The following is a 27,807-nucleotide window of genomic DNA, read 5'->3' as shown; positions in this document are numbered from 1 at the left end:
TAAAATTTAAAAGAAAAAAAAAAAAAAAATGTAGCTTAATATTCCTCGTGGGCATCCTTAGAAGGTGCGGGGTCTGCCGTTATCAGTATATATATGTGTATATATCTCCGACTCCCCACTGACCTGAGATCAAGACCAAATAAGGAGTCAGAAGTGGCCTGAACCACAAGACCTGTTTCTGGCCTTTCCCCCATACTTTATACTGCAGCTCTGATTAAACAAAAAAAAAAATCAGTGGTACAGAGGAACTTCATTATTGGACAGAATGATTATAAATTGAATGAAAAGCAGACGACCAGAGAGAGAAGGGTTTTCGGAAGCTGCAATCGTGGAATTATGCAGAAATTATCATCTGTATCAATAGTGCAAAAATGGGCGAAATTAGTGACCTACAGCCGCCGGCAAGAAAATAAAAGGAAAATAAACCCTAGAATACTTTGCTCCCCATCCCAATACATGGTGAGTATATATGATACTATATACACCTTGTATATACACAGCGGCTCTGATACTGGCTGGGATCTGGGCTCCCCCTAGTGGTGGATACTGGCGGCACACAATATATTCTTATCCACTCGCCCCCCCACTGTTTGGCTTTCAGCTCCAACCAGGTCATCAGTTGTAGTTTCTTACTATCTTCGTAGCCGTCATCGCGTTGGTTTTGGTTTTTTTTTCCCCCCGATACAGAGCTAAAAAAAATCCTCCTGTACAGACATAGAGGTAAAGGAGAACATCCTTTTCTGCCACCACTAGAGGGAGCTCCCTGCATTGTGTGCGAATACTGAGCTTGCTGTATAGATGATGTGCAGAGAGCTCCCCCTGGTGGTGACTGCAGGAAGTGAAAAAAATAATATATGTATATTAGGATGCAGAATTGAGTCACGAGATCTGCGCAGTTCACGGAAACTAACCGGCGTACGTACAAGGAAAAAAAAAAAACGCCACCGCAACGAATAGGACAGGCTACAAAACCGTGCAGATCTTAGATCCAGGAGCAGGTCGCACAGCCACCGTGTTTAAACAGGAGAACCTCAGAGAGGGGTAATAAATAAAGCAGCAGAGTGTGCACGGGTGACACGTGGGCGGCAGCGGCGGGTGACATTCACAAACCCCTGTACAGCAGGCTTCTCGTTTTATCTGGTGGAGCAGATTGTAGATTTGTGCATGCAGTTGCTGGAAACGCCGCAGTCCGTTGTGAGAAGCCCGTACAGGCGAGCGCTGCCCCTGCGCTGCACCGTAACCGTTCCGTGCCGGCGGCCGGATCCCAGTGTGTACGTGAGTAATGCGCCTCTAAACAGAAGTCCTACCGGCCGCCCCGGAAACCACGAGGGGAGTGGGAGGCAGGACGCGCGCAGGAGACCTTTAGTGTTGGAGGCGTTGGTTCTCCGGGTCCCGTGAAGCCATTATACGTCATCGAATATTCTGCTGTTTGACTTGGACATAGATAAATAGCGTCCGGCAGGCTGGTACCTGAAAAACCAAAGATAGGATGTCGCGTTCATACAGCGGTACTGCGCGGGGTAAGAGAAGGATGTCCTGTGCATCTACGGCAAGGAAACCTTCATACAGCAGTACTGCGCGGGGTAAGAGGGGGGCATCCTGTGCATCTACAACAAGTAAACCTTCATACCACAGTACTGTGCGGGGTAAGAGGGGGGCATCCTGTGCATCTACAACAAGTAAACCTTCATACAGCAGTACTGCGCGGGGTAAGAGGAGGACGTCCTGTGCGTCTACGGCAAGGAAACCTTCATACAGCAGTACTGCGCGGGGTAAGAGAAGGACGTCCTGTGCATCTACGGCAAGGAAACCTTCATACAGCAGTACTGAGCGGGGTAAGAGGGGGGCATCCTGAGCATCTACAACAAGTAAACCTTCATACAGCAGTACTGTGCAGGGTAAGAGGGGGGCATCCTGTGCACCTACAACAAGTAAACCTTCATACAGCAGTACTGTGCGGGGTAAGAGGGGGGCATCCTGTGCATCTACAACAAGTAAACCTTCATACAGCAGTACTGCGCGGGGTAAGAGGAGGACGTCCTGTGCGTCTACGGCAAGGAAACCTTCATACAGCAGTACTGCGCGGGGTAAGAGGAGGACGTCCTGTGCATCTACGGCAAGGAAACCTTCATACAGCAGTACTGTGCAGGGTAAGAGGGGGGCATCCTGTGCATCTACGGCAAAGAAACCTTCATACAGCAGTACTGAGCGGGGTAAGAGGGGGGCATCCTGAGCATCTACAACAAGTAAACCTTCATACAGCAGTACTGTGCAGGGTAAGAGGGGGGCATCCTGTGCACCTACAACAAGTAAACCTTCATACAGCAGTACTGTGCGGGGTAAGAGGGGGGCATCCTGTGCACCTACAACAAGTAAACCTTCATACAGCAGTACTGTGCGGGGTAAGAGGGGGGCATCCTGTGCATCTACAACAAGTAAACCTTCATACCACAGTACTGTGCGGGGTAAGAGGAGGACGTCCTGTGCGTCTACGGCAAGTAAACCTTCATACAGCAGTACTGCGCGGGGTAAGAGGAGGACGTCCTGTGCGTCTACGGCAAGTAAACCTTCATACAGCAGTACTGCGCGGGGTAAGAGGAGGACGTCCTGTGCGTCTACGGCAAGGAAACCTTCATACAGCAGTACTGCGCGGGGTAAGAGAAGGACGTCCTGTGCATCTACGGCAAGGAAACCTTCATACAGCAGTACTGTGCAGGGTAAGAGGGGGGCATCCTGTGCATCTACGGCAAGGAAACCTTCATACAGCAGCACTGAGCGGGGTAAGAGGGGGGCATCCTGAGCATCTACAACAAGTAAACCTTCATACCACAGTACTGTGCGGGGTAAGAGGGGGACGTCCTGTGCACCTACAACAAGTAAACCCTCATACAGCAGTACTGCGAGGGGTAAGAGGGGGACGTCCTGAGCATCTACAACAAGTAAACCCTCATACCACAGTACTGTGCGGGGTAAGAGGGGGGCATCCTGTGCACCTACAACAAGTAAACCCTCATACAGCAGTACTGCGAGGGGTAAGAGGGGGACGTCCTGAGCATCTACAACAAGTAAACCCTCATACCACAGTACTGCGAGGGGTAAGAGGGGGACGTCCTGAGCATCTACAACAAGTAAACCCTCATACCACAGTACTGCGAGGGGTAAGAGGGGGACGTCCTGAGCATCTACAACAAGTAAACCCTCATACAGCAGTACTGCGAGGGGTAAGAGGGGGACGTCCTGAGCATCTACAACAAGTAAACCCTCATACCACAGTACTGCGAGGGGTAAGAGGGGGACGTCCTGAGCATCTACAACAAGTAAACCCTCATACCACAGTACTGTGCGGGGTAAGAGGGGGACGTCCTGAGCATCTACAACAAGTAAACCCTCATACAGCAGTACTGCGAGGGGTAAGAGGGGGACGTCCTGAGCATCTACAACAAGTAAACCCTCATACCACAGTACTGTGCGGGGTAAGAGGGGGGCATCCTGTGCATCTACAACAAGTAAACCTTCATACAGCAGTACTGTGCGGGGTAAGAGGGGGGCATCCTGAGCATCTACAGCAAGGAAACCTTCATACCACAGTACTGCGCGGGGTAAGAGGGGGGCATCCTGAGCATCTACAGCAAGTAAACCTTCATACCACAGTACTGCGCGGGGTAAGAGGGGGACGTCCTGTGAGTCTACGGCAAGGAAACCCTCATACAGCAGTACTGCGCGGGGTAAGAGGGGGACGTCCTGTGCATCTACAACAAGTAAACCTTCATACCACAGTACTGCGTGGGGTAAGAGGGGGGCATCCTGAGCATCTACAACAAGTAAACCTTCATACAGCAGTACTGCGCGGAGTAAGAGAAGGACGTCCTGAGCATCTACAGCAAGTAAACCTTCATACCACAGTACTGCGCGGGGTAAGAGGGGGACGTCCTGTGAGTCTACGGCAAGGAAACCCTCATACAGCGGTACTGCGAGGGGTAGGAGGGGGATGTCCTGTGCATCTACAACAAGTAAACCTTCATACAGCAGTACTGCGCGGGGTAAGAGGGGGGCATCCTGTGCATCTACAGCAAGTAAACCTTCATACAGTAGTACTGCGAGGGGTAAGAGGGGCGCATCCTGAGCATCTACAACAAGTAAACCCTCATACAGCAGTACTGTGCGGGGTAAGAGGGGGGCATCCTGTGCATCTACAACAAGTAAACCCTCATACAGCAGTACTGCGCGGGGTAAGAGGGGGGCATCCTGAGCATCTACAACAAGTAAACCTTCATACAGCAGCACTGCGAGGGGTAAGAGGGGGGCATCCTGAGCATCTACAACAAGTAAACCCTCATACAGCAGTACTGCGAGGGGTAAGAGGGGGGCATCCTGTGCATCTACAACAAGTAAACCCTCATACAGCAGTACTGCGCGGGGTAAGAGGGGGGCATCCTGAGCATCTACAACAAGTAAACCCTCATACAGCAGTACTGCGAGGGGTAAGAGGGGGACGTCCTGAGCATCTACAACAAGTAAACCCTCATACAGCAGTACTGCGAGGGGTAAGAGGGGGGCATCCTGAGCATCTACAACAAGTAAACCCTCATACAGCAGTACTGTGCGGGGTAAGAGGGGGGCATCCTGAGCATCTACAACAAGTAAACCCTCATACAGCAGTACTGCGAGGGGTAAGAGGGGGACGTCCTGAGCATCTACAACAAGTAAACCCTCATACAGCAGTACTGCGAGGGGTAAGAGGGGGGCATCCTGAGCATCTACAACAAGTAAACCCTCATACAGCAGTACTGCGCGGGGTAAGAGGGGGACGTCCTGTGCATCTACAACAAGTAAACCTTCATACAGCAGTACTGCGTGGGGTAAGAGGGGGGCATCCTGAGCATCTACAGCAAGGAAAACCCACATAACAAATGGGAAAAACATCTACGTGATAGGAAATGGTTAAAACTGTCTACAACACATGACCGCTGCAGGCAATCCTGGTCTCAGCGGTTATGTAGATTGAAGAAGACCTTATAATGATGCATTTATTCATGCATCCATTTTTTTTCTAGTTTTCTGTTTCCCTTTTTGTCTTGCTCCCATACACTTGAAAGGCTGATTAGCAAAAAAAAAAAAATGGATCTCAGAGTAGAAAACTGACCTGCCAGATTCTGAATCCAGTGGATCATCGGTGAAAGTGTCTGAATTAAAATCAAGTGGTTCGGCATCCTGCAGCAGCTCGATCCGATCTCGCTCCGTCCGGTTATTGGATCGCGTGTACTTTGATGCTGAAAGGGATAATGTTTGGTGGAAGTGTCAGGATGGGGGAAGGAGAAGAAAGCTGATTGCACAATGCTACATGGACGCAGCCGCACAGGTGACCGCCCGAGGCAGGCGACGCAGCCGCACAGGCGACCGCCCGAGGCAGGCGACGCAGCCGCACAGGCGACCGCCCGAGGCAGGCGGCGCAGCCGCACAGGCGACCGCCCGAGGCAGGCGGCGCAGCCGCACAGGCGACCGCCCGAGGCAGGCGACGCAGCCGCACAGGCGACCGCCCGAGGCAGGCGACGCAGCCGCACAGGCGACCGCCCGAGGAAGGCGACGCAGCCGCACAGGCGACGCAGCCGCACAGGCGACCGTCCGAGGCAGGCGACCGTATGATTGTTGCAGTTATCAATTACATATCATAGACCAAAAAGGAAAAAAAAACAAAAACGAAAAACAACTCAAGCAGCGGTGCTGCCACTATACGGGCGACACTCACATCGGCTGCCGGTCATCTCGGCGTACGTCGGCTCTTTGGGTTCGGAGTTGACGTTCCGGTTTCGGCTGGTGTCTTCCCTGTTGCTGGCGTAACGCTCCTTCCACTCCTGAGAAGGCAGAGAGCAATAAGATGTCATTGTCTACGGATGATGTACAAGAACTATGAGCCCGATTCAGTGAGGCGCTGAGGCTGAAATTCAGGCGTAGAACACTTTTTAAAAGTCTCAAAACTTTACGTCTTTCTGTCGTTTTTTACACCAGTCCCGGGCAGTTTCCACATAATGGGCGACGCTTGTGCAGGACGGGGCCGAGGGCGGAACCGGATGAATGACATTTATGGCACTTTAACGTTGTAAATTCCGTCAGAGATGTCGTAAATCTCTGCCCGGAGGTGAATGGTACTTGTAAGGCGCTAGTTTAAGTGTTAATTTACCACATCTTACTCCTCCGCACCCCTTCTATAACACCCTTTGATGTGGGCTGAAGCCCAATTTCACTACATTTGGAATGGTTTTCGGCTTTTCTAGTACTCTATGGTAAAATCAATGGTTTAATTCAAAAGTTCAAGACGTCACACAAAAAACAAACCCGCATATGGCTATGTGGACGGAAAAAACAAAGAAAGCTATGACTCTTGGAAGAAGGGGAGAAAAAAGAACTAAAAACAGAAACTCGTTGGGTAACTATATGCTATAAAAAAAAAAAAAAAACATTAGTAAAACAATTTGTACAGGAAAGCTGAACGTTTGCTTTTAGATGCATCCTCAGGTGGTAGAGGATCCTTAGCACTCGATGCTGCGTCTCACCCTTCTGCGCGTTTCGCCATCCTCGTGCCTCTGGCGTTTTCTTTTCTCTACAATAAGAGGAAATGTGTTATTTTATTTCGACACCTGGGATGGTCAATATATAAGATACGGGTCATCTGATGAAAGGAGATGTGATACAGACATTGTTCTGACCCATTCAGGTCCGGGCTGTTTTCTGACACTTTGTTTTTGGGCGCGTACCTCTCCTGATCAGCTCCTTCCCCTCGTCGGTCAGGTCGGACGTCATATCGTTGTCTCCCATGAACTGCTGAAATCCAAGTAAGTTCAGGCAGCGCGTCCCCAAACTGCGGAGTAAGCCGGAGAGTAATTAATAGTTATAATAGCATGTGGCCTCTGAGTGTCCGTAACCCCCAAAAGAAGTCTGGACCGCCGCTTATCCCTGACTCTGCATATTTATATTAACCCCTCTGGTAACGTCCACCATACAGGTACGGAGGATGCGCCCACTAACTATATGGAGCTGAACAAGCTCATATGTCTGCAAAAAAGGAACAGAAATGTGGACTACCGTCTACGGTCACAAGTTAGACTGAAAAAAAAAGTAGTAAAAGTTAGACTGGAAAATAAACTTTTTACCTGAAATAAGTGGCAATACAAAGAATGACCACCAGCATTGGGTAATAGATGTAGAATCCACCGGCGATCACCGGCAGGACCTTCAGGGATCCCATAATCTGTGGGTGACAAGAAGGAAAACAGTGACGCGAGAAGGTTTCCATCACCGACCGACCGGTCAGGACACGACCCCGCACTTACCGACGTGTACGCCGTCTGCTCCGCATTCTGGTGGGATATTGACCCATCCATGTGCGTCAGACCCAAAAAATTCAGACACAGTGGAGGCGTCAGCCGGCAGAACAACCTGGAAGGGGAAAGTGCAGAGTATTAGGCTTTTATCTACAACAGGTATTAAATGATCGGCGATTAGCAGACACCCCCTATAAAGGAGCGGTACTGCAGGTGGTGACCACAGACCGTTTCTCTGTTCTCATCCTTTTCGGCTGTTTTGGTCACTTTTGCATTTGGTCATTGCTCTCATCCCTAGAGGTACAGTAGCATGAGACGGACTCTACAACCCACAGAAGTTGCTCAGGTAGTGCAGCTCATCCAGGATAGTACATCAATGCGAGCTGTGGCAAGAAGGTTTGCTGTGTCTGTCAGCGTAGTGTCCAGAGGCTGGAGGCGCTACCAGGAGACAGTCCAGTACACCAGGAGACGTGGAGGGGGCCGTAGGAGGGCAACAACCCAGCAGCAGGACCGCGACCTCCGCCTTTGTGCAAGGAGGAACAGGAGGAGCACTGCCAGAGCCCTGCAAAATGACCTCCAGCAGCCACTAACATCTATGTGTCTGCTCACACTGTCAGAAATAGACTCCATGAGGGTGGTATGAGGCCCGACGTCCACCAGTGGGTGCTGTGCTTACAGCCGAACACTATACAGAGCAATTGGCATTAGCCAGAAAACACCAAGATTGGCAAAGTCGGCCCTGGCGCCCTGTGCTCTTCACAGATGAAAGCAGGTTCGCACTGAGCACATGTGACAGACGTGACAGAGTCTGGAGACGCCGTGGAGAGTGATCTGCTGCCCGCAACATCCTTCAGCATGACCGGTTTGGCAGGGGGTCAGTAATGGTGTGGGGTGGCATTTCTTTGGAGGGCCGCACAGCCCTCCATGTGCTCTCCAGAGGTAGCCTGACTGCCATTAGGTACCGAGATGAGATCCTCAGACCCCTTATGAGACCATATGCTGGTGCGGTTGGCCCTGGGTTCCTCCTAATGCAGGACAATGCCAGACCTCATGTGGCTGGAGTGTGTCAGCAGTTCCTGCAAGATGATTTGTCCGATTGGGACAAATAGTGGGAGATCATTTATTTAAAGTATCCCAATATGTGGTTTTCTGTGAATTTAATAATAGTGTTGTTTTCTGTGTTTGATTCCAGAACAATGGATTTCAGATCACGAGATTCATTGTGGCCGTCTTAAATGTTAATTATAGAGACAACCAGGAGCAGATTCATAAATTGAAATCCCTATTACAAAAAAAAAAAAAAGAACACGGACATGGTGGAATAGGGTTGTTTTTTTTTTTGGAGAAATACATTTTAAAAGTCTTGATTCCTAGGGGGTCTTAGAATTCCAAGTTTGCCTGTCCTTTGACATAGATGCCACTTGGTTTAAGACGGGATAGGAAGAACTTGCTAGTAATTGCTCCAAAGGTTTTTATGGAGCTGTTGATAAAATTGAATGATGCAACTCTTCTGGAACTGGAACAGGAGATTGATTTAATACAATCAAATCTTAAAAAAAAAAAAAAGATCTGACCCCTGAGGCGCTAAACAAATTAAATACTGAATTGGATGAGAGTTTTACAAACTGGGAAAGTCAGATTCGTGATACAAAAAGAAGCCCTTAAAATCTTGGGAGGAACAATCTGGCGATTCACCAGGAGGTATGTTCCCCAAATCTATTATACCCAGATCTACAACCTTTCCCCCCTTGTCCGTATGTCCACAAGTTGAAATTTTTTACCAAACTGGTTCTTGAGGACTTTAAAAAGACAACCAAAATTTGTGGTGAATGACAATTTAACTTATCGCCAACGTAGAGCCCTTAAAGAAATAAGATCGTGGGATGATGTGGTTATTAAATCTGCGGACAAGGGGGGAAATGTTGTAATCTGGCCGGTGGCAAAGTATGAAAGGGAAGCTTTCTGCCAATTGAATAATAAGGACACTTACACCAAGTTGCCGTACTGTCCCATTTCAGCTGACAAAATTGAATTACATACTATACTTCACAGAGTCTTTGAGGAGGGTATAATTACCAAGAAGATCTTTGATGGATTATTAGTTGAATATCCCAAAATACCAACATTCTATGTATTACCGAAGGTCCACAAGGATCCAGTCAGTCCACCGGGATGACCCATTGTCTCGGGGATTGGCGGACTTTGTGACCCGGTATGTAAATTTATTGAATTTTATTTGAGGTCTATGGTAGAAATACTACAGTCATATGTTCGGGATACCACTGAAATTTTAATTAAAATTGATGGTATCTGCTTAGAACGTGACATGTGGTTGGTTACAGCTGACATTGAATCTCTCTATACTTGTATTTCACAAGAGGATGGGAGCAATGCTGTCCGCTTTTTCCTGGGGACTTCCAACTGGGACGGCCCTTTATGTGAACTAATTTTGGAATAGTTGAGGTTCATTCTTTCGCATAATATGCTTGTATTCAAAGATCGGTTCTTTTTGCAGAAACGTGGAACAGCTATGGGGGCAGCTTGTGCCCCATCCTATGCCAACCTGTTTCTCGGCCTCTGGGAGAGATCCCTCTTTCACACAGATGGGATCTCGACCATTGACCGGGTGCAGTGTTGGCATAGGTATATGGATGATATCCTATTTATATGGCAGGGAACCGAACTTGAGTTGTCATCTTTTATGGAGGAACTGAACAGCAATTCACTTAATATTAAATTGACTTCCAAAGCACATCAACAGAGAATTGAGTTTTTGGATGTGCGATTGGAGATTGACAGTATGGGCATGATCCAGACAGACGGACGTATATAGGAAAGACACCTCGGTAAATGCATTATTACATCGGCTCATGCCCATCATACTGTCAGGGCCGTTCCAGTTGAATATATCGTCCAATTCTGAGACGAGATTTATAATTGTCAGTGGAATTGAATGCAGGAGATTGTCTCAAAACATTGGTCAGTATTAAAACCTGACATCTCCCAGAGACGCCATTATTCTCAGCAAGGAAAGGGAAAAATCTTAAAGACATAACTAGTGGACAGTCATTACATAGCAAAAGTGAAGAATCCCTTAAATCCCAACAATATTAAACAGAAGTGGGGTTGCTTTCCCTGCAATGATTGTGTGGCATGTAGGGAGAAAAAGATTATTAGAAGCAATAGATCTGAATCTGCTGATGGGAGTGAGATCTTTGACATTGTCCATTATATTTCACGCACCGCTACACGTCATATATTATACTACATGTCCTTCTTCTAAAATTTACGTGGGACTTACAACTAGGCAGCTTCGTGTTCGTGAACTTGTTCGTGATATCCTCAATGCACAGAAAGAGGAGGATATATCAATCTTGAAAACTTTGCCTAAATATTTTTATACCCATCATGGCTGTAATCCAAAATTACTTAAAGTTAGAGGCACTGACCGCCTACACTGTGGCATCAGGGGTGGGAATCTGAGACGTCCTTTAGCACAGAAGGAGTGTAGGTGGACTGCTATCCGGGATACCATGTCCCCGAAAGGATTAAATGAGAAATTAAGTTTTGCTCCATGTTTGTGACCAGTGGTTGTACCGTTAGGTTGTTTTTAATTTCTATATATTAAGTATGTCTCTGTTTGATTTTCAGTGGTGCTTATTATTCGCTGCGGCGTTTGTCCATCTGGCTGTATGATGAGAAATGAGGTGGTGAAAAAAAAAAACCTTTCTCTGATATATTGGAAGGGACTTCATACGTATGGAAGTATACAGACAGGGGAATATTCGGTCCCATCAGGAAGCAAGACGAATACACTTATGTGAAAAAGACCCATAATTTATTATCTCTGTACCCTCTTGTTTCTCTAATATACACTTTTTTTTATGATATATGGTTTTAATGACTTTTTGCCAGATCCCACTTACCGGAATCTGCTGTAATTGTGCATTTTTGTCTTGATGTCTGGGAAGGAACGGAGGGGGGTCCTAGAATGGGTAAGCTGATGTATACATTGAGAAATGGGATACATATACACTATATATATTTTCATTATTTCAATTTTAAATATGGCCTGTAATCTTAATTATTGAGGTTTGCAGGCTTTTTAGTATGGGATGTACACATATTATATACATATTTTACAATTATAATAATTGTTCATAGGGGGTATTTTTTGGTCTTTTGGTTTTTGTCACTTTATCTCCCTTTTTTTCCCCTTCATGCATTGATTTTTTATGAAGGCCTAACTGTCTGTTACACCTGATTGTCTTTCATTGTTTTATTATCCATGGGTTATTATTACTCATATCTACATTACATTATTTTTATCCTTTAAGCGTTTTTTTTTCTCTGGACAATGATCCCGAGTAGTTTGGTGGTGGTATCACTTTAAATGTGTCCTTTTGAATCTAGGTATATTTTACCATAATTTATTAAACTGTTATGTGATATGATCTTTATTGATCAGTAAGCGCTATGGTCCTGTTATATCTGGATAATATATTTCTGTGACCATCGATTGAAAAGTGTTTATATGGGGTGGAATATCGATTATTCATGGACCTGAACTCCGGCGACGCCATTCTCTCCTCCTCCTAGAGCATAGATTGCAACGGGTACCGGTGACTAGTTGACGCATCATTATATTCATGATGGAGTTCACTTTTTTTTTTAGAAATATGGGTCCCGATTGGGACAAATAGTGGGAGATCATTTATTTAAGTATCCCAAAATGTGGTTTTCTGTGAATTTAATAAATATTGTAGGGAGGTCACACACAATACTCAGCCTCATCAGGAGCATGCCCAGGCGTTGTAGGGAGGTCATACAGGCACGTGGAGGCCACACAATACTCAGCCTCATCAGGAGTATGCCCAGGCGTTGTAGGGAGGTCATACAGGCACGTGGAGGCCACACACAATACTCAGCCTCATCAGGAGCATGCCCAGGCGTTGTAGGGAGGTCATACAGGCACGTGGAGGCCACACACAATACTCAGCCTCATCAGGAGCATGCCCAGGCGTTGTAGGGAGGTCATACAGGCACGTGGAGGCCACACAATACTCAGCCTCATCAGGAGCATGCCCAGGCGTTGTAGGGAGGTCATACAGGCACGTGGAGGCCACACACAATACTGAGTCTCATCAGGAGCATGCCCAGGCGTTGTAGGGAGGTCATACAGGCACGTGGAGGCCACACAATACTCAGCCTCATCAGGAGCATGCCCAGGCGTTGTAGGGAGGTCATACAGGCACGTGGAGGCCACACAATACTCAGCCTCATCAGGAGCATGCCCAGGCGTTGTAGGGAGGTCATACAGGCACGTGGAGGCCACACACAATACTCAGCCTCATCAGGAGCATGCCCAGGCGTTGTAGGGAGGTCATACAGGCACGTGGAGGCCACACACAATACTCAGCCTCATCAGGAGCATGCCCAGGCGTTGTTGGGAGGTCATACAGGCACGTGGAGCCACACACAATACTCAGCCTCATCAGGAGCATGCCCAGGCGTTGTAGGGAGGTCATACAGGCACGTGGAGGCCACACACAATACTCAGCCTCATCAGGAGCATGCCCAGGCGTTGTAGGGAGGTCATACAGGCACGTGGAGGCCACACACAATACTCAGCCTCATCAGGAGCATGCCCAGGCGTTGTTGGGAGGTCATACAGGCACGTGGAGGCCACACACAATACTCAGCCTCATCAGGAGCATGCCCAGGCGTTGTAGGGAGGTCATACAGGCACGTGGAGGCCACACACAATACTCAGCCTCATCAGGAGCATGCCCAGGCGTTGTAGGGAGGTCATACAGGCACGTGGAGGCCACACACAATACTCAGCCTCATCAGCAGCATGCCCAGGCGTTGTAGGGAGGTCATATAGGCACGTGGAGGCCACACACAATACTCAGCCTCATCAGGAGCATGCCCAGGCGTTGTAGGGAGGTCATACAGGCACGTGGAGGCCACACACAATACTCAGCCTCATCAGGAGCATGCCCAGGTGTTGTAGGGAGGTCATACAGGCACGTGGAGGCCACACACAATACTCAGCCTCATCAGGAGCATGCCCAGGCGTTGTAGGGAGGTCATACAGGCACGTGGAGGCCACACACAATACTGAGCCTCATCAGGAGCATGCCCAGGCGTTGTAGGGAGGTCATACAGGCACGTGGAGGCCACACACAATACTGAGCCTCATTTCCTTGTCTTGAGGCATTTCCAATGAAGTTGGATCAGCCTGTAATTTCATTTTCCACTATAATTTTGAGTATCATTCCAATTCCAGACCTCTATGGGATATTCATTTTGATTTACATTGATTATTTTTATATTTTATTGTTCTCAACACATTCCACTATGTAATGAATAAAGATTTATTTCATTCGGTGATATCTAGGATGTGGTATTTGAAGTGTTCCCATTATTTTTTTGAGCAGTGTAACAATGTTTACTGACAGCATTTTGATCATTTATGCTGCATATGATGATATTTTGATTGTTTTTTTATTGCTTTTTCTGGAGAGGTGCTGAAAATAAAAGAAAGAAAAAATCCGCAAATCTGGAGTTTTGCTTTTTCTTTCCAGTGATTAATGTACGGTTTAAATCATTTTATATTTTAATGGTTTGGACTTTTACAGGTGCGATAATAGAAAATGTGTTAATTTTTTTATTTTACAGTTTTTTTTAAATGGGGGGGGATGAAATTTAAACTTTTATATATTTATATTTTTTAAACCATTTTTTTACTTTGTTTTTTTACTTTATTTTTCTTTTTTAGTCCCCCCTAGAGGGTATATGGTGCAGTAAACATTTTCCTATGCAGCCCAGGCAGAGTACTGGGATAAACAGCAGTGACTGGAGCAGGCACCAGTCGCTGCCGGTAAGCAGATACTTGTGTATTTGCCCGGCATGGAGGGGGCTTCAGCTCTCGAGCTCCATGCAACCCCCCAGCAAGCAACCTGTGAGCAAAACATATGTTGCAGGAGCGATGCTCTGCAGAACGAGGGTGGGCGACATACTTACATCCCGCTGAACAGGAGGCTGTAGTGATCCGTTTGGTGATGGGAAGCAAAATAGTAATAGTTAAACACCCGGATCCTGAAGACTGTGGAGTAAACACAGATGCTCAAGAAGAATATGGTGAGGAAGCAGGCCACCTGCGGAGAAGGAGACAACACGTATAGCATTGCATTACTATGGCAGAGAGCTGCGTACAGGATCTTACAGCCCCAAACACATCATCTCCTTTAGGCTGTATCCTCTCTGGTCTGGACGGCAGGACCATATACAATGATGACCAGGTGAGCGCTCCACCACAGTATGGTGCACTACAATGCACAAAGATGGATCTGAGGGTCCCAGTGATGATGGATCCAGGAACCCCATGAAATCGCCTCTTCATTGGGGGACAGAGGTCCCACCCTCATGGCCGGTCATGATATTTTATCACGGTGGCCTCTAACTTTTTCCTTTATCGCTTGCCCTACGGCTTTCTCATTACCTGGTTCAGTCTGGCGTTGTGCAGTCTGCAGAGAGGAGACAACTTTTGTAATTGTTAGTTTCAGAAGCATACACCCATGGTTCCTGTGTCCCCCAAGGAAGCGACCGAGAAATATTTTACAGTGAATATAAAAAAATGTAAAAAAAAAAAATCACTATTTCAAGAGCAATAACTTTTTTTTTTTTTTTTAAATATTTCTTTAATACGTTTTTTTTTTCACTTCTTTTTTCTTTAGTTCTCTGATCTTCGGATCGCTTTTCTATGACCAGCAACACTTCAGTATTACAGTGTATCGCACTAAGCACAGTTTTCTATTAAGTCCAGCATGTATCTGGACTTCATCGGACCAACATGGCGGTGACATGAGAACCCATTGGCATCCCACAATGGTGACCTTATATGAAAGTATACATAATGCTTGGAAATCACATCAATGACTATGGTGGGAAAACACCGGGGTAAAGGCCGTGAACCACACACTTGTGCCCTTACCTCAATATAAATATAGTTGTAAGTTCTTTCGGCTTGTTGTATGAACACGGCAAAGAGAGACAGGACCGGGTGTGTGCTGAAGAACGTGCACTCCGACCACACGACTACGGCGGAGAACATCGCCAGGATGACGGCCAAGATGCGGGAACACCAGGGGCGCAACAAACACTCCCAGTACCACTCTGTGCGGAAGAAGACAGAAAACAGTTATTACAACGGCAAGAATCTGATCATTTGGAAACCCTGAACCTTTCCCCGCTACAAGCCAGGTGCCAGAGTACGGAGCGGACTCACAAGCAGACATCTTCCTGTAACAGCAGTGACCAGAACTAGCTCCGATCGCTGCTCTTTGGCCATTTGACCACAGTGGCCTTCCAATGAAGCGAAAGAGAAAGTAATAAAGAAAAAAAAAAAAGTTTTAAACATAAAAGAAAAAAATACATATTGAATCACACTTTTACCCCTTTAAAAAAATAAATGTAAAAAGTATATACAAGAAACACCATATTTGGTATTGTCATACCTGCAAAAGTCTGATCTATAGTGTGTATATATGTGTCAATGGTGTAATTAAAAATTGCATCCAGCAACAAACAAACAAAAAAAAACAACATACAGTAGTAAGAAAAAAGAAAGTATATAAAATATAAAAAAAAATATATAAATAAAATTTGCCCAGCTATGAAGGGGTTTAAATATAACATCAAATGAGGTACGACGAGGCCGTAATGACTCCATGGGGGGCCACGGTGGTCACGTCACTGCTGCAGCCTGCAAATAGATGTGGCGGTCAATTTGGGGGCCAGAATAGGACCAGGATCTGCAGTGCATGTGGTGCAGGCTATGACATCCTCGGTGCAGGGAAAATCCTATACAAATAGTCATAAATGCCCCAGTATCATCCGGCGGACAGATGGAAGCGCTCACCGACGGCGGGGGTGTACAGGTGCCTGGTGGTCCAGCTCTCCGGCTCCTGGGGGGGGAAGCTGTGCACGAACTGTCTGGTTGCGCTGATCTCATTCTTGGCGACGTCCTCCAGGTGAAAGGCCTGCTCAAGGAGCATCCGCCACTGCACCTGGGTGCGGTTGTGTCTCTGCACCGCGTAGATCACCTGTGGACGGGTCAGAGACGATCAGACATAAATGTGGTAATAAACGCGGATGTCAATGGCAAGTGTGAATCCTGACTAGACCTGCAGGTTTGATCTTCTTGCAAAGTTTTGATTTAAAGGTGGGTTTTCCAGACTTTGATAATGATGCATAAGCCACTAATATCTTATAGGTCCAACTCCCTGCAGAGCTTGGTGTCTGAGCCCATAGGAATGAATGGTACACAGGTGAGAATATTTGGCGCAGTGTGGTGGTAAATAATGACGGGAACGGAGACGGGTTCGTCACATCCCCTTTAATCAGCTGATCAGTGGGGGGTGCTGGGAGTCGGACCACCCACCACAGAGACCCGGCATAGTCAATAGGGTCCGTCAGGAACAGGAAAACCTGGACTCCGAATGCCGGTGTGAATGCAGCCCTACCTGCTTGTGAAGTTTCACCAGCATCTTCTCACTTGGATAGTTGATGTTTTTTTCTTCAAAGTCTTCGTAGTCGTCCATGTTTCTCCCCATTTTCTCTTGGTACTCGGCAGGACACTGGAAGGACGAGAAACATATCGAACAAGTTACTTCATTTCATTTTACGAGTCCAGATAAAAAGTAAAAATTCATCCAATTTCCCCCTCCAGCTCGACAGCTATACAGTCTCCGCCCCCTCCAGCCCGACAGCTATACAGTCTCCGCCCCCTCCAGCCCGACAGTCTCCGCCCCCTCCAGCCCGACAGTCTCCGCCCCCTCCAGCCCGACAGTCTCCGCCCCCTCCAGCCCGACAGTCTCCGCCCCCTCCAGCCCGACAGTCTCCGCCCCCTCCAGCTCGACAGTCTCCGCCCCCTCCAGCTCGACAGTCTCCGCCCCCTCCAGCTCGACAGTCTCCGCCCCCTCCAGCTCGACAGTCTCTGCCCCCTCCAGCTCGACAGTCTCCGCCCCCTCCAGCTCGACAGTCTCCGCCCCCTCCAGCTCGACAGTCTCCCCCCCTCCAGCTCGACAGTCTCCGCCCCCTCCAGCTCGACAGTCTCCGCCCCCTCCAGCTCGACAGTCTCCGCCCCCTCCAGCTCGACAGTCTCCGCCCCCTCCAGCTCGACAGCCTCCGCCCCCTCCAGCTCGACAGCCTCCGCCCCCTCCAGCTCGACAGCCTCCGCCCCCTCCAGCTCGACAGCCTCCGCCCCCTCCAGCTCGACAGCCTCCGCCCCCTCCAGCTCGACAGCTATTTAACTCCATCCATAAGGCCACCCCACAAAACCTGACCAGGTTGGTAGAGATTGAGTGTAAACTTTCAAAATAGGATTATACAGCCATTCTGACGTAGATTTTCATGATAAGTACACCAGTCTCATCAGATCTATTTAATAATTTATAGAAATCGTGTTGTCAAATCAGATGACAGATCCGCTTTAAAACCACCACCAATAAATATGTATTTTTACAGTAATTTAGAGGCCTTATTCAAGGGGGCAACATACAAGTCCTGCACGGGTGTCCCCAGATAGTCAGTGCTGCAGACACCGGGAGCCGGAGACACAGCCTCGCTCCGGCAGTACCCGGTGCATCCAGATTACTAATGATGCATCGTATCTGCCGGGCCTTCAATGTACGCACACGTGGAACGGAAAAGTCTACTATGAAGTCATCATTACCTTTCTTAAAATAGTGTCCACACATTTCCGCAAGGGGTGATTGTATTTAATACATTCATTCACTTTACGAACTTCCTGTTAAAAAAAAAATATAAAAAAAAATAGATAAAAATAAAATATTAAAGTGAGACTGTATGGGTCGCGTGTGCCGTCCGGTGGTCATCATCAGATTTTCCTCACCTCCATGACGTCCTCCAGGTTCTCCTCGGCGTCTGCTTTCTCGGTCATGAGTTTGGCTGCTTTGAAATAGGTCTTCATGAGCAGATAGCCTTTCTTCGCTCCGTTCCAGTGGGACCGTGGGATCTCTACCAGGCCGTACCCCAGCAGCAAAACGAGGAGGAAAAGACCCCAAGTGTTGGCTGCAGCGATTCCTATGGTCTGAAGCTGGTACCTAAAAAAAAATAACAAGAAAAAGTTATGGTCTTATACACATATTTTTATTTTTTATTGTTCCTTTGCTTTCTAAATTAAAAAATAAAATAAAAAGTGTTTAATAGAAAGTTTCATCTTGAGTATGTTGTTTGCAAAATTTGGCATAAATCGCTCATGGCGGCCTCTTTTCTGTGTGTTAGAGATACCAGCAAATAACGGAGTGTACACAGATCAGAAAAAGACAGGGGAAAGCATTTATGTTATTATGGAGGGCATCTCACTCAGACCGTAGATAGGGAGGAAAGCACTTGATTCTAGATGAGCTGTAAAGTGGTAATCACTCCATTGAATGAAGCTAGAAAACCGTCAAACATCAATGCCAGCTCATGGATGGAAAGATTACTTTTCCTATTGCATCAATATCTGTTAAATGTATTAACCAGGTTATAGGATAGAGTACAAAACACCAGTCTTGATCAATGCCCCCTAAAGACCTCACATCCAGCCTGTATTACTGGGAGGCTACGTGACAAAAGTCTAAAACTTGGATCAGGTGGCAAACTGTCTATGAGGGGGTCTGAAAATGAACGAAGCAATGAAGATTGCAGAAACTTCGTGCCCTGTTATTAGCTAGAGGTGGCCGCTGACATATGTAAAAAGCATCAAAGGTGTCGATTGCCTTCGAGAAGGACAAGCAGCTCACTGTTCAGCTAAACGTGCCATCAGTGCGGGTCCCGGCGGTCAGTCGGCGTACGTTCACACAAACAATGGAGCAGAAATGTGTGATATCGGGGGTTACAGACTTCTTACCATTCGAGGTGAAATTTCGGATTGACTGCGACATAAATTAGCAGAGCGCCGAAGATCAGCAGGTAGGTGCCGTAGTAGATGGCGTTCTCAATCAGGGCGGTTTTAATCTTTCCTGTGATGGAGAAGCCGCCGGATCGAGAATAAGACTGCATGAAGGGCAAGACGATCCTGCAAAATAAGAGACGCCCAGCATTAGACTGCACAGCGGACGGATACATACAAGGCCACCAATAATGGAACCGGCTCATAATAATGTCAGCACGATGGGCCAGAAGTCTCATTGTTATGTTATGGGGCTCAACTAGTTAATGAAAGGGTGTCTGTGCTTGGAAGACTCAAGTCACGGCCAGCGAGGTTATAAAAAGCGTCTCTCTCTCTGGAGGACCCGACCTGTCCTATATTACACACACAACCCATTGATAAGAATGGATGCTGTGTAATACCCCATGTCACCTGTTGGGGAGGTGTACGGAAATTGAGCAATAACTGCCAGGTTTCCCCCGATTCACAACCGATAGCTGTTGGAGACATTTTTAAAAAAGCAGATAGCATCAAAAGTGAGGACCCCTTTAATGGAGAGTCATATCTATTTCACATACAAATCTGTGAGGAAGGAATTAAAGGGACCAAGGCCTGTATGATCTCCCAATTGCTGGGTCCCCAGTGATATGCAACAGCCCTTTATGTCTCTGATCACGGCAGCCTTCTCATACTTACCAAGTAAGAAACTGGGACGTCCAGTAGACCACCCGCCAGAAGATGGGCATGATGCCCTTCGGGATGTAGCTCCACGGCTTGTAGCATTCCTGGGGTGAAGGGCTCTCGGTGCTAACAAGAGAAAAAGTTCCAAAATCAGGGCACGGAAGGCGTCACCCCTGCCCAGACCTCAGGGATACAGCAAGTAATAACATAAAAGTCCTCATTTTTCAAAACTTCCAAAAGTTGGCAAAAGTTTGACATATCCATGAACAACTTTGCCATTCAGACTAGAAAAATATTTTGACAACTTTGGCAGAAGGTCATATGGGTTTCAAAGAGTCTCCCAAAAAATTCCTCCTTCCCCATCTAAACCAAATATCCTGTGGCTGCTGCCTCCTCCCCATCAGTCAGGGAGGGATTCTCAGGAGGGATTGTTTGCTTAAAATTTGGAAACAAAAGGGCTAATTAGACTTGTGTAAACTAACTGCATTGTTTGTGGCGGATCTTTTCTTCATTCATTAAATTTGTTTGATGTTCTTTTTTTCTAAAGAATGAAAAAGAACAATGCCGAGATCTTATCCTGTGTCTGGCCCCATTGGTCAGATGACGACCAAAGCCCGCAGGGACACGATCACATCGTCTGCTCTTTTTCACCCCACATTAAAAAATAAAATATATATTTGGTGCTGCCGCCTCCGATCAAGATATAAAGTTATTTAAATGTCAAAAAGAAAAAAAAAAAGAAAAAAAATCAGAATTGCAGCTTTCATAAAAACGGTCATGGCTGGTCACACACCTGTCATACCTCAGTGCGTTGGTGGTCACGTCAGGAGCGGAGGCGTTGGTGATGGCCGCTCTCGTGGTGGTAGTCAGCTGGCTCACATTGATGGTGGCGGGGGTGCCGGCGTTCCTCGCGATGCATCGATTGTATATTGTCTGAAAGAGCGAGAAACAGAAAAGCTTTACCCTGCACGATCTAATCTCCGAGCGGATCCTTTCTACAGTACAGGCTCCGTTCACACACACACACACGTCACGACTTCTGCCGGATCAGCTCCTGTATTAGCGGAAGCCATGACACAAGCATCTGTATATCTTCACTAGAGCTGTACAGTCGGTATCAGAACCTTTAGTGATTTAAAGGGGCATTCCTATCCAAGAATGAGGTGGCAAATCACCGCTCACTAGAGGTGGGTGAAGAGAGGGGGGGGGGTCCTTACCTCTGGGACCCCCAACGATCCTGAAAATGAAGATGTCACAGCCTTGCTTTAGTGCTGTTCCTTGCACAGAGGAGGTCCAGCCAAGCAGCTGTGCCAAACCGCACGGCAGCGAGCAGCCGGGAACGTCTCCATACAAAGGAAGATGGGGGAGAAGACAGAAGAGGCACCCGGAGGAGACTGGTGGGAAAAGGAGGGAAGACAGAGGCGGCCCAGGTAGAGCTGAGGAAAAAGGAGGGAAGACAGAGGCAGCCCACGGAGGAGATGGGAGGAAAAAGGAGGGAAGACAGAAGCGGCCCCCATAGGAGACTGGGGGGGGGGGTAAAAGGAGGGAAGACAGAGGCAGCCCACGGAGGAGATGGGAGGAAAAAGGAGGGAAGACAGAGGCAGCCCACGGAGGAGACTGGGGGGGGTAAAAGGAGGGAAAACAGAGGCAGCCCACGGAGGAGATGGGAGGAAAAGGAGAAAAGACAAAAGTCAGCCCCCAAAGGAGATGGGGGAGAAGGGGAAGGAAGACAGACGCGGGAAGGGGAGAAGACAGATGCAGCCCCCAGAGGAGACTGGGGGGAAAAGGAGGGAAGACAAAGGCGGCACCCGGAGGAGACTGGGGGGAAAAGGAGGGAAGATAAAGGTGGCCCAGGAGGAGACGAGGGGGAAAAGAGGAAACTGAAGACAAAAGGTGGACCTGGAGGAGAGGGAAAAAAAAAGAGAAGACCGATGCACCTCCAGAGGAGGGAAGAGAAGACAGAGGCACCTCCAGAGGAGGGAAGAGAAGACAAAGGAGGCTGGTAGCTGCTTACTCCCCTCTCCCCATACAGAACGTATGCACATTTAGTGATGTATGCAAGTGTATCAGTGAGAAGGCTGACTGGTATGTGATCTGTGTGGTCGGCCACTCCGGCACATTATACACCGTACAGCCTGGCAGAACGTTACTACTCACCGCGCTCACATCCAGTGGGATGATAAATACGATCAGGAAGCACAGGCACCAGGCCAGGAGTGTGGCCACCAGGACCAGGCGGTGCTGCTTCCTGAAGTCACCATATCGATGTAGAAGGAAAAGGGCAAGAAAGAAGACGAAGACGACCTCTATCCCGAGGGCAGCACCGCTCATTGTTACCAACCAGCCGGGATGCTGGACGGTGGTCCGGGGTCAGTCCTGCTGGACGGTGGTCCGGGGTCAGTCCTGCAGCAGCGGAAGACGGGAAAGGTTTAAAATGCAGAACACAAACATGAAAGCTGCTGGGGATTGTGAAATACTCATTACTCCAGACGGAGCAGATTATCACAGGGAAGCATAAATATGTGCACCCTCCTGACCCCACCCTGCAATAATAAAGTACACCCTGTAAGCCGTCATTCATTGCAACCTAAGTACCTATTAGGAACCTGGTCTAGAAAAAACAGTGAGGAAATCATTTAATCCCATAATAACCCGTCCTTTTATTTAACCAGCTAATTGTTATTTTTTGCTCCTTGCGGCTTTATGACAACTTGAAAAAGGCACAAATCGTTTGATGAACTTGTCGCAAATCAAAAAAGTCACTAACAGGGAAGAAGTCAGGCAAACGTTTCTGCATGTAGATTGTTAACAAGAATTATTACTGGGCTGATTCCCCGAATCATCTCCGTGTGCGGCTCACGACACTTCCAGATTTGTCACTTTCCAGCCCAGTTACTATCAGACGCCCCATTACAACGCTGCAGCCATAGGAAGCTGAATACTGAGCGAGCATCCAGCTGAAAAGGATATCTGAGAGGAGCCTAGTGATGTCATCAGCTCCCAGCCAATCAGCATGCCTGCAAACCTCCTCATTGATACCGACTGGCTAACTCTGCTCATCCCAAATGTCCTTTCTAGATGGAGGCCAGGCACAGTATGAAGTCTCCCATGACAGGGGTTTTTATATAGATGTAGCCAAATAAGAGTATGGATGAAACTTTCTACAGCTTCCACAACACATACAAGTTACCCAGGGTGCAGACATCAAGCTAAAATTGCTTTTTATAGGGGTTGTCTAAAATGAATTAACAGTGTCACTCAGCCTACAGGTTGTGTGTAGTATTGCAGCTCATGCCCACTCACTTCAGCAGCAGTAGAGGTGTGATGCCACACACGACCAGCAGACAGGAGTGGCGCTGTTTCTGAAACTAAGCAGCCATGATTTTCTAATCCTGACTCCTTTACATGTGACTTCTGCTCCATCTCATCCCTTGACCTCCCAGTATGGGTGACTGGACGTGTCCCAGTAAGTGTTAGTTAATAATATAACAGAGTGTCATTACTGATAACGTGGAAGCAGATGTGCATCGCTACAGAGCGGCCATAGCAGAGACTAGACTTGAGTCACGTGAAAGCACAACTCTCTTAGAAAGGAGGAGAAAATTCTGGAGTTAAGGGGGTTCTCTAAAAATTTAATAAAATGACCCAAGTCAAATATTTCAAACAGCAGCCTGACCCCAGTCATGTGTCAAGACGGGCTGCAGTATGAAGAAATCCAGCTCCAGAAACCTGTGTCTCAACTGTCAGAGGAGCTATATCATAAGCACACGTACCGGAGAGCTGAGGAGAAGGGCTGTGACAGGAGAAGAAATAAATCTACTCACTGACTGAGCACGAAGGATCTTTTTCTACAGTCACAGCCCTTCTCCTCTGCTCTCCGGTACGTGTGCTTACGATACAGCTCCTCTGACAGGTGAGACACAGGTCTCAGGAGGTGGATTTCTTCATACTGCAACCCGTCTTAACACGTGATTAGGACAGGCTGGCATTTTATTACATTTATGGAGAACTGCTTTAACGCCTTCTGGCTTTAATCCATTATGACCAGTTTCAGACGTGTGTATGAGAGCCGCTTTTGTGTGATCGGATCATGAAAAAGACACCTAGATGAGAGACGGGCAGGCAGGCAGACGCCTAGATGAGAGACGGGCAGGCAGGCAGACGCCTAGATGAGAGATGGGCAGGCAGGCAGACGCCTAGATGAGAGACGGGCAGGCAGGCAGACGCCTAGATGAGAGACGGGCAGGCAGGCAGACGCCTAGATGAGAGACGGGCAGGCAGGCAGACGCCTAGATGAGAGACGGGCAGGCAGGCAGACAGCCTAGATGAGAGACGGGCAGGCAGGCAGACAGCCTAGATGAGAGACGGGCAGGCAGGCAGACAGCCTAGATGAGAGACGGGCAGGCAGGCAGACAGCCTAGATGAGACAGACAGACAACCTAGATGAGACAGACAGGCAGGCAGACACCTAGATGAGACAGACAGGCACCTAGATGAGACAGGCAGACACCTAGATGAGACAGACAGGCAGGCAGACACCTAGATGAGAGAGAGGCAGACAGACACCTAGATGAGAGACAGATGTGACGTGCAGGATGGAGACATCACGGCCTCACCTGCTTCTCGGTTTCTCCACATCTACCGGACTCCGCTCATCCCCCGGGGCTTCCGGTCTCACGGCTCAGCACACTCACCTGACAACATGAAAAATCGATCACTCATACGTCATTTCCGTCCAACTTCCGCCCTGCTGAGGTTGCCGACCGTTAGGTGACGTCACTTCCGGTGAGCAGTGACGCATGGACCCTAGAGGTGTTAGTCTGGTAGTATTACCCAGAGTGCTTCGGTCTGAGGTAGGGCGGCCATATTGTTGGCGACCTATACATTGTGTATTCTGGCCTGTATGCGGATGCTGATAAAAGAAGGCTGTTATCCATTGTCTTGTGTTATTCTGCACTGTACCATGGAGCCGCCATATAGTCGCTGCTTCTTATGTATACAAGGGGTTTTTAACTTATTTTGTATTTTTCTTGTTCAGAAAACGACTCATTGATTAAATCAGTTTTTTGCGTTACTTGTATTTTTTTTACATTTTTGGCAATTATTTTTTTCATATCACAATCTGTATTACAGAACATATTTAGTAATCCTGATGCAGTTTTCACATTGGGACTTTTGTTTTTAGACTCTTTTATACTTCCTGTCCTTTCAGGAAGAGTTTTCAGCAGGCTCCTTATCAGCAGAGGCAGGATTACAGTGACAGGTAATACTATAACAGTCGATGGCACAGCTCACCACCACCTCCTCCCTTCACAATGACCTTTGCACACGCTCATTAGATGCTTCATCACAACAGATAGGGCGGCCTTGTCCCTTTGCACCTCTCCATTATTACCCTCTGCCATGGAAATGCCTGAGCTGGCTGAAGTTTCCCTTAGCAAAATCAGCCTATGGTATCTAAAGAGTTAATCCAAAAAGAACAAGTTATCCTATGCTGATCGCTGGGGGTCTGACTGTCCGGACACCCAGTGACCCAGAAAATTGGGCATAGCCCGTACTGGAGGGGCCCAGGTGAGCATTCATTGTCTGCAGGAGGCCGAGTACACCGCTCCGCTATTTCCGTCAGTCCCATAGACAATGGATGGAGCGTTCACACCTTCACTCCTTTCACACGTTTTTTGGAGATCCAAAGACCCCTTCTCAGGATTTCTGGGGGTCCCAGCTGTTTAATCTCCAGCGATCAGCATGTTATTCCCTAGCGTATGGATACAGGATAATTATCACTGCCGCCATGTAAAAAAAGATTATCGGGGGCCACATGACCAGCGGTGTTGGAAGATTTAAAAGGTGAGTCTGTATCTACTTAATGTTGTCGGGGTGGCCGCCGGTGGCCTCATCTAGGCTGAGAATCAATGGACTGGTGGCCACCAATCCCCTTAAAGTGATAGAAGATAGAGGTGCCCTCCACTCCTTCTCCACGCAGATGTGGTGGCCTCACCAGGCGGGACAGTAAAGCAAAACATTTCCCAGGACTATGAGCAGCCATGTCTGTAATCTATGACAGCTGGATCGGAGCCCTGACAACCTCCTACAACCTGCTGGCATTTTGGGCGCCTCTTCTGATTATTAGGCCCTATGACATCATCACTCACACGTCATCACTACATCATTAGTCACGACGACGCAAGGTCTAATAATCAGAAGAGTCGACTGAGCATGCCGGCAGGTAGGAAGTCTGCAGTGCTCTGGAATACCAGTGTGCAGCGCTCAACTCTACCCTGTGGGTCCAAGAGGTTGGACATCACACTTTCCCCTGTACCGGACGTCCGCTGCCTCAGGGTAACCCTTGACTCCGCTCTGTCCTTCAAACCCCCACATCCAGGCTCTCGCCACCTCCTGTCGCCTCCAGCTCAAAAATATTTCCAGAATCCGTCCTTTCCTCAACCCTCAATCTACTAAACTGCTTGTGCATGCCCTCATCATCTCCCGCCTCGACTACTGCAACATCCTCCTCTGTGGCCTACCCGCTAACACTCTCGCACTCCTCCAGTCCATCCTTAACTCTGATGCGCGACTGGTCCATCTCTCGCCTCGCTACCCATCTGCTACCCCCCTCTGCAAATCCCTTCGCTGGCTCCCATTCCCCCAGCATATCCAGTTCAAACTACTAACACTGACCTACAAAGCCATCCATAACCTCTCTCCTCCGTACATCTCTGAACTAATCAATCTCCCGATATATTCCTTCACGTAATCTCCGGTCCTCCCAAGACCTCCTTCTCTCCTCCACACTTATCCGTTCCTCGCACAATCGCCTCCAAGATTTCTCCCGAATATCCCCCATCCTATGGAACTCTGTGCCTCAACACGTTCGATTATCCGCCACATTCAGTTTCTTCAGACGGAACGTGAAAACCCATCTCTTCAAGAAAGCTACAGTCTGCCATGACCTTGCTTGCTGCCACCTCACCAACATCGAAGCTACTGCAACCCCTCAACCTACTGTCTAAGCAGGACATGTACACACCACAAATACGACAGACCCCGGGCATTGGAGACTGTGGTTGGTGACTGACAGCATCTCCCGTACTGTGGCTGCCTCAGCTGTGAACTGGGCGCACCCCCTGGGTGGTCCAGTTCTCAGCTGCCGGAGGAGTTGGGCACCATTTTGTTGTAGCCCGGAGTTGTGCTCTGAGCTACGATTTCCTCCTGTCACCGCTCATATAGTGTTCAGCAGGGAGCGGTGACAGGAGGTCTGGGGTAGCGGCGGTGAGCAGAGCATGAGAGCGGTGAGCACTGGTCGGGCAACCTGGTGTATTACTAATACTGCAGTCACCACCGCAGTCCTGCTCTGAGCGGTAAGAACAGTTCTGCGGCGGAGATTTCTTCCAGCAGTGAGATCAGGGCGGTAGCCTGGTATTAGTAGTGTAATGTCAGGCTGCTGACCTGCACTTACCACCGCTGTCACCGCAGTGTTCAGAGCACCGAAGAGTAACCATCAGGCTGCTGTGCCATAAACACCGACTCAACCCTGCTCAGTCAGTGCAAAGCCTCATTCAGATGTCTGTAATGCAGAGACGTCTGATGAGGCCTCACTACTCCGTCTGCGCACACAGATGTCTGATGCACCTTGCAGATGGAGCAGTAAAGCCTCATTAAGATGTCCCTGCATGAGGCTTTGCACTGACTGAGCAGAGCCATGTATCTAATCCCATCATTGGTGATAGTCTGCTGAGCCTTGTATCTAATCCCATCATTGGTGATACAGTCTGCTGAGCAATGTATCTAATCCCCTCATTGGTGATAGTCTGCTGAGCCATGTATCTAATCCCATCATGTGTCATACAGTCTGCCGAGCAATGT

General features: G+C 48.0%; 1 protein-coding gene across 3 annotated transcripts; it reads right to left on the bottom strand.

Annotated features, from left to right (window-relative positions):
- LMBRD2 (LMBR1 domain containing 2) lies at positions 1–24,745 on the bottom strand. Of its 3 annotated transcripts, none has more exons than XM_073681667.1 (18): positions 24,639–24,745; positions 22,102–22,347; positions 20,738–20,877; positions 19,960–20,070; positions 19,243–19,410; positions 18,241–18,451; positions 18,061–18,135; positions 16,850–16,963; positions 16,246–16,429; positions 15,319–15,500; positions 14,349–14,482; positions 7,329–7,434; positions 7,149–7,246; positions 6,753–6,856; positions 6,552–6,598; positions 5,747–5,852; positions 5,144–5,270; positions 1–1,470 (listed from the first exon to the last, which is right to left on the bottom strand). In XM_073681667.1, exons 2-18 carry the CDS (start codon positions 22,273–22,275, stop codon positions 1,404–1,406), a joined length of 2,148 nt encoding a protein of 715 aa, XP_073537768.1. In that variant the 5' UTR covers positions 22,276–22,347; positions 24,639–24,745; the 3' UTR covers positions 1–1,403. The 3 variants fall into 3 exon arrangements, with proteins under 3 accessions (XP_073537768.1, XP_073537762.1, XP_073537774.1); XM_073681661.1 differs by having other exon boundaries at positions 24,561–24,704; XM_073681673.1 differs by having other exon boundaries at positions 20,747–20,877; positions 24,561–24,704.
- Between the last annotated feature and the right edge of the window lie 3,062 nt (positions 24,746–27,807).

This window comes from Phyllobates terribilis, unplaced genomic scaffold (genome assembly GCF_046119375.1).
Source record: "Phyllobates terribilis strain yellow unplaced genomic scaffold, ASM4611937v1 Scaffold_1__5_contigs__length_1240528914, whole genome shotgun sequence".
NCBI lineage: Eukaryota > Metazoa > Chordata > Amphibia > Anura > Dendrobatidae > Phyllobates > Phyllobates terribilis.
The sequence above is the reverse complement of the archived record's forward strand: the minus strand, read 5'-3'. Positions and strand labels throughout refer to the sequence as shown.

Coding starts and splice junctions, on each gene's coding strand:
- LMBRD2 (XM_073681667.1), bottom strand. CDS start 22,275: ATGAGCGGTGCTGCCCTCGGGATAGAGGTCGTCTTCGTCTTCTTTCTT. Junction 18,452..19,242: donor CCGAAATTTCACCTCGAATG/GTAAGAAGTCTG, acceptor ATTTTTTTTTAG/GTACCAGCTTCAGACCATAG. Junction 6,857..7,148: donor TGTATTGCCACTTATTTCAG/GTAAAAAGTTTA, acceptor CTTACTCCGCAG/TTTGGGGACGCGCTGCCTGA.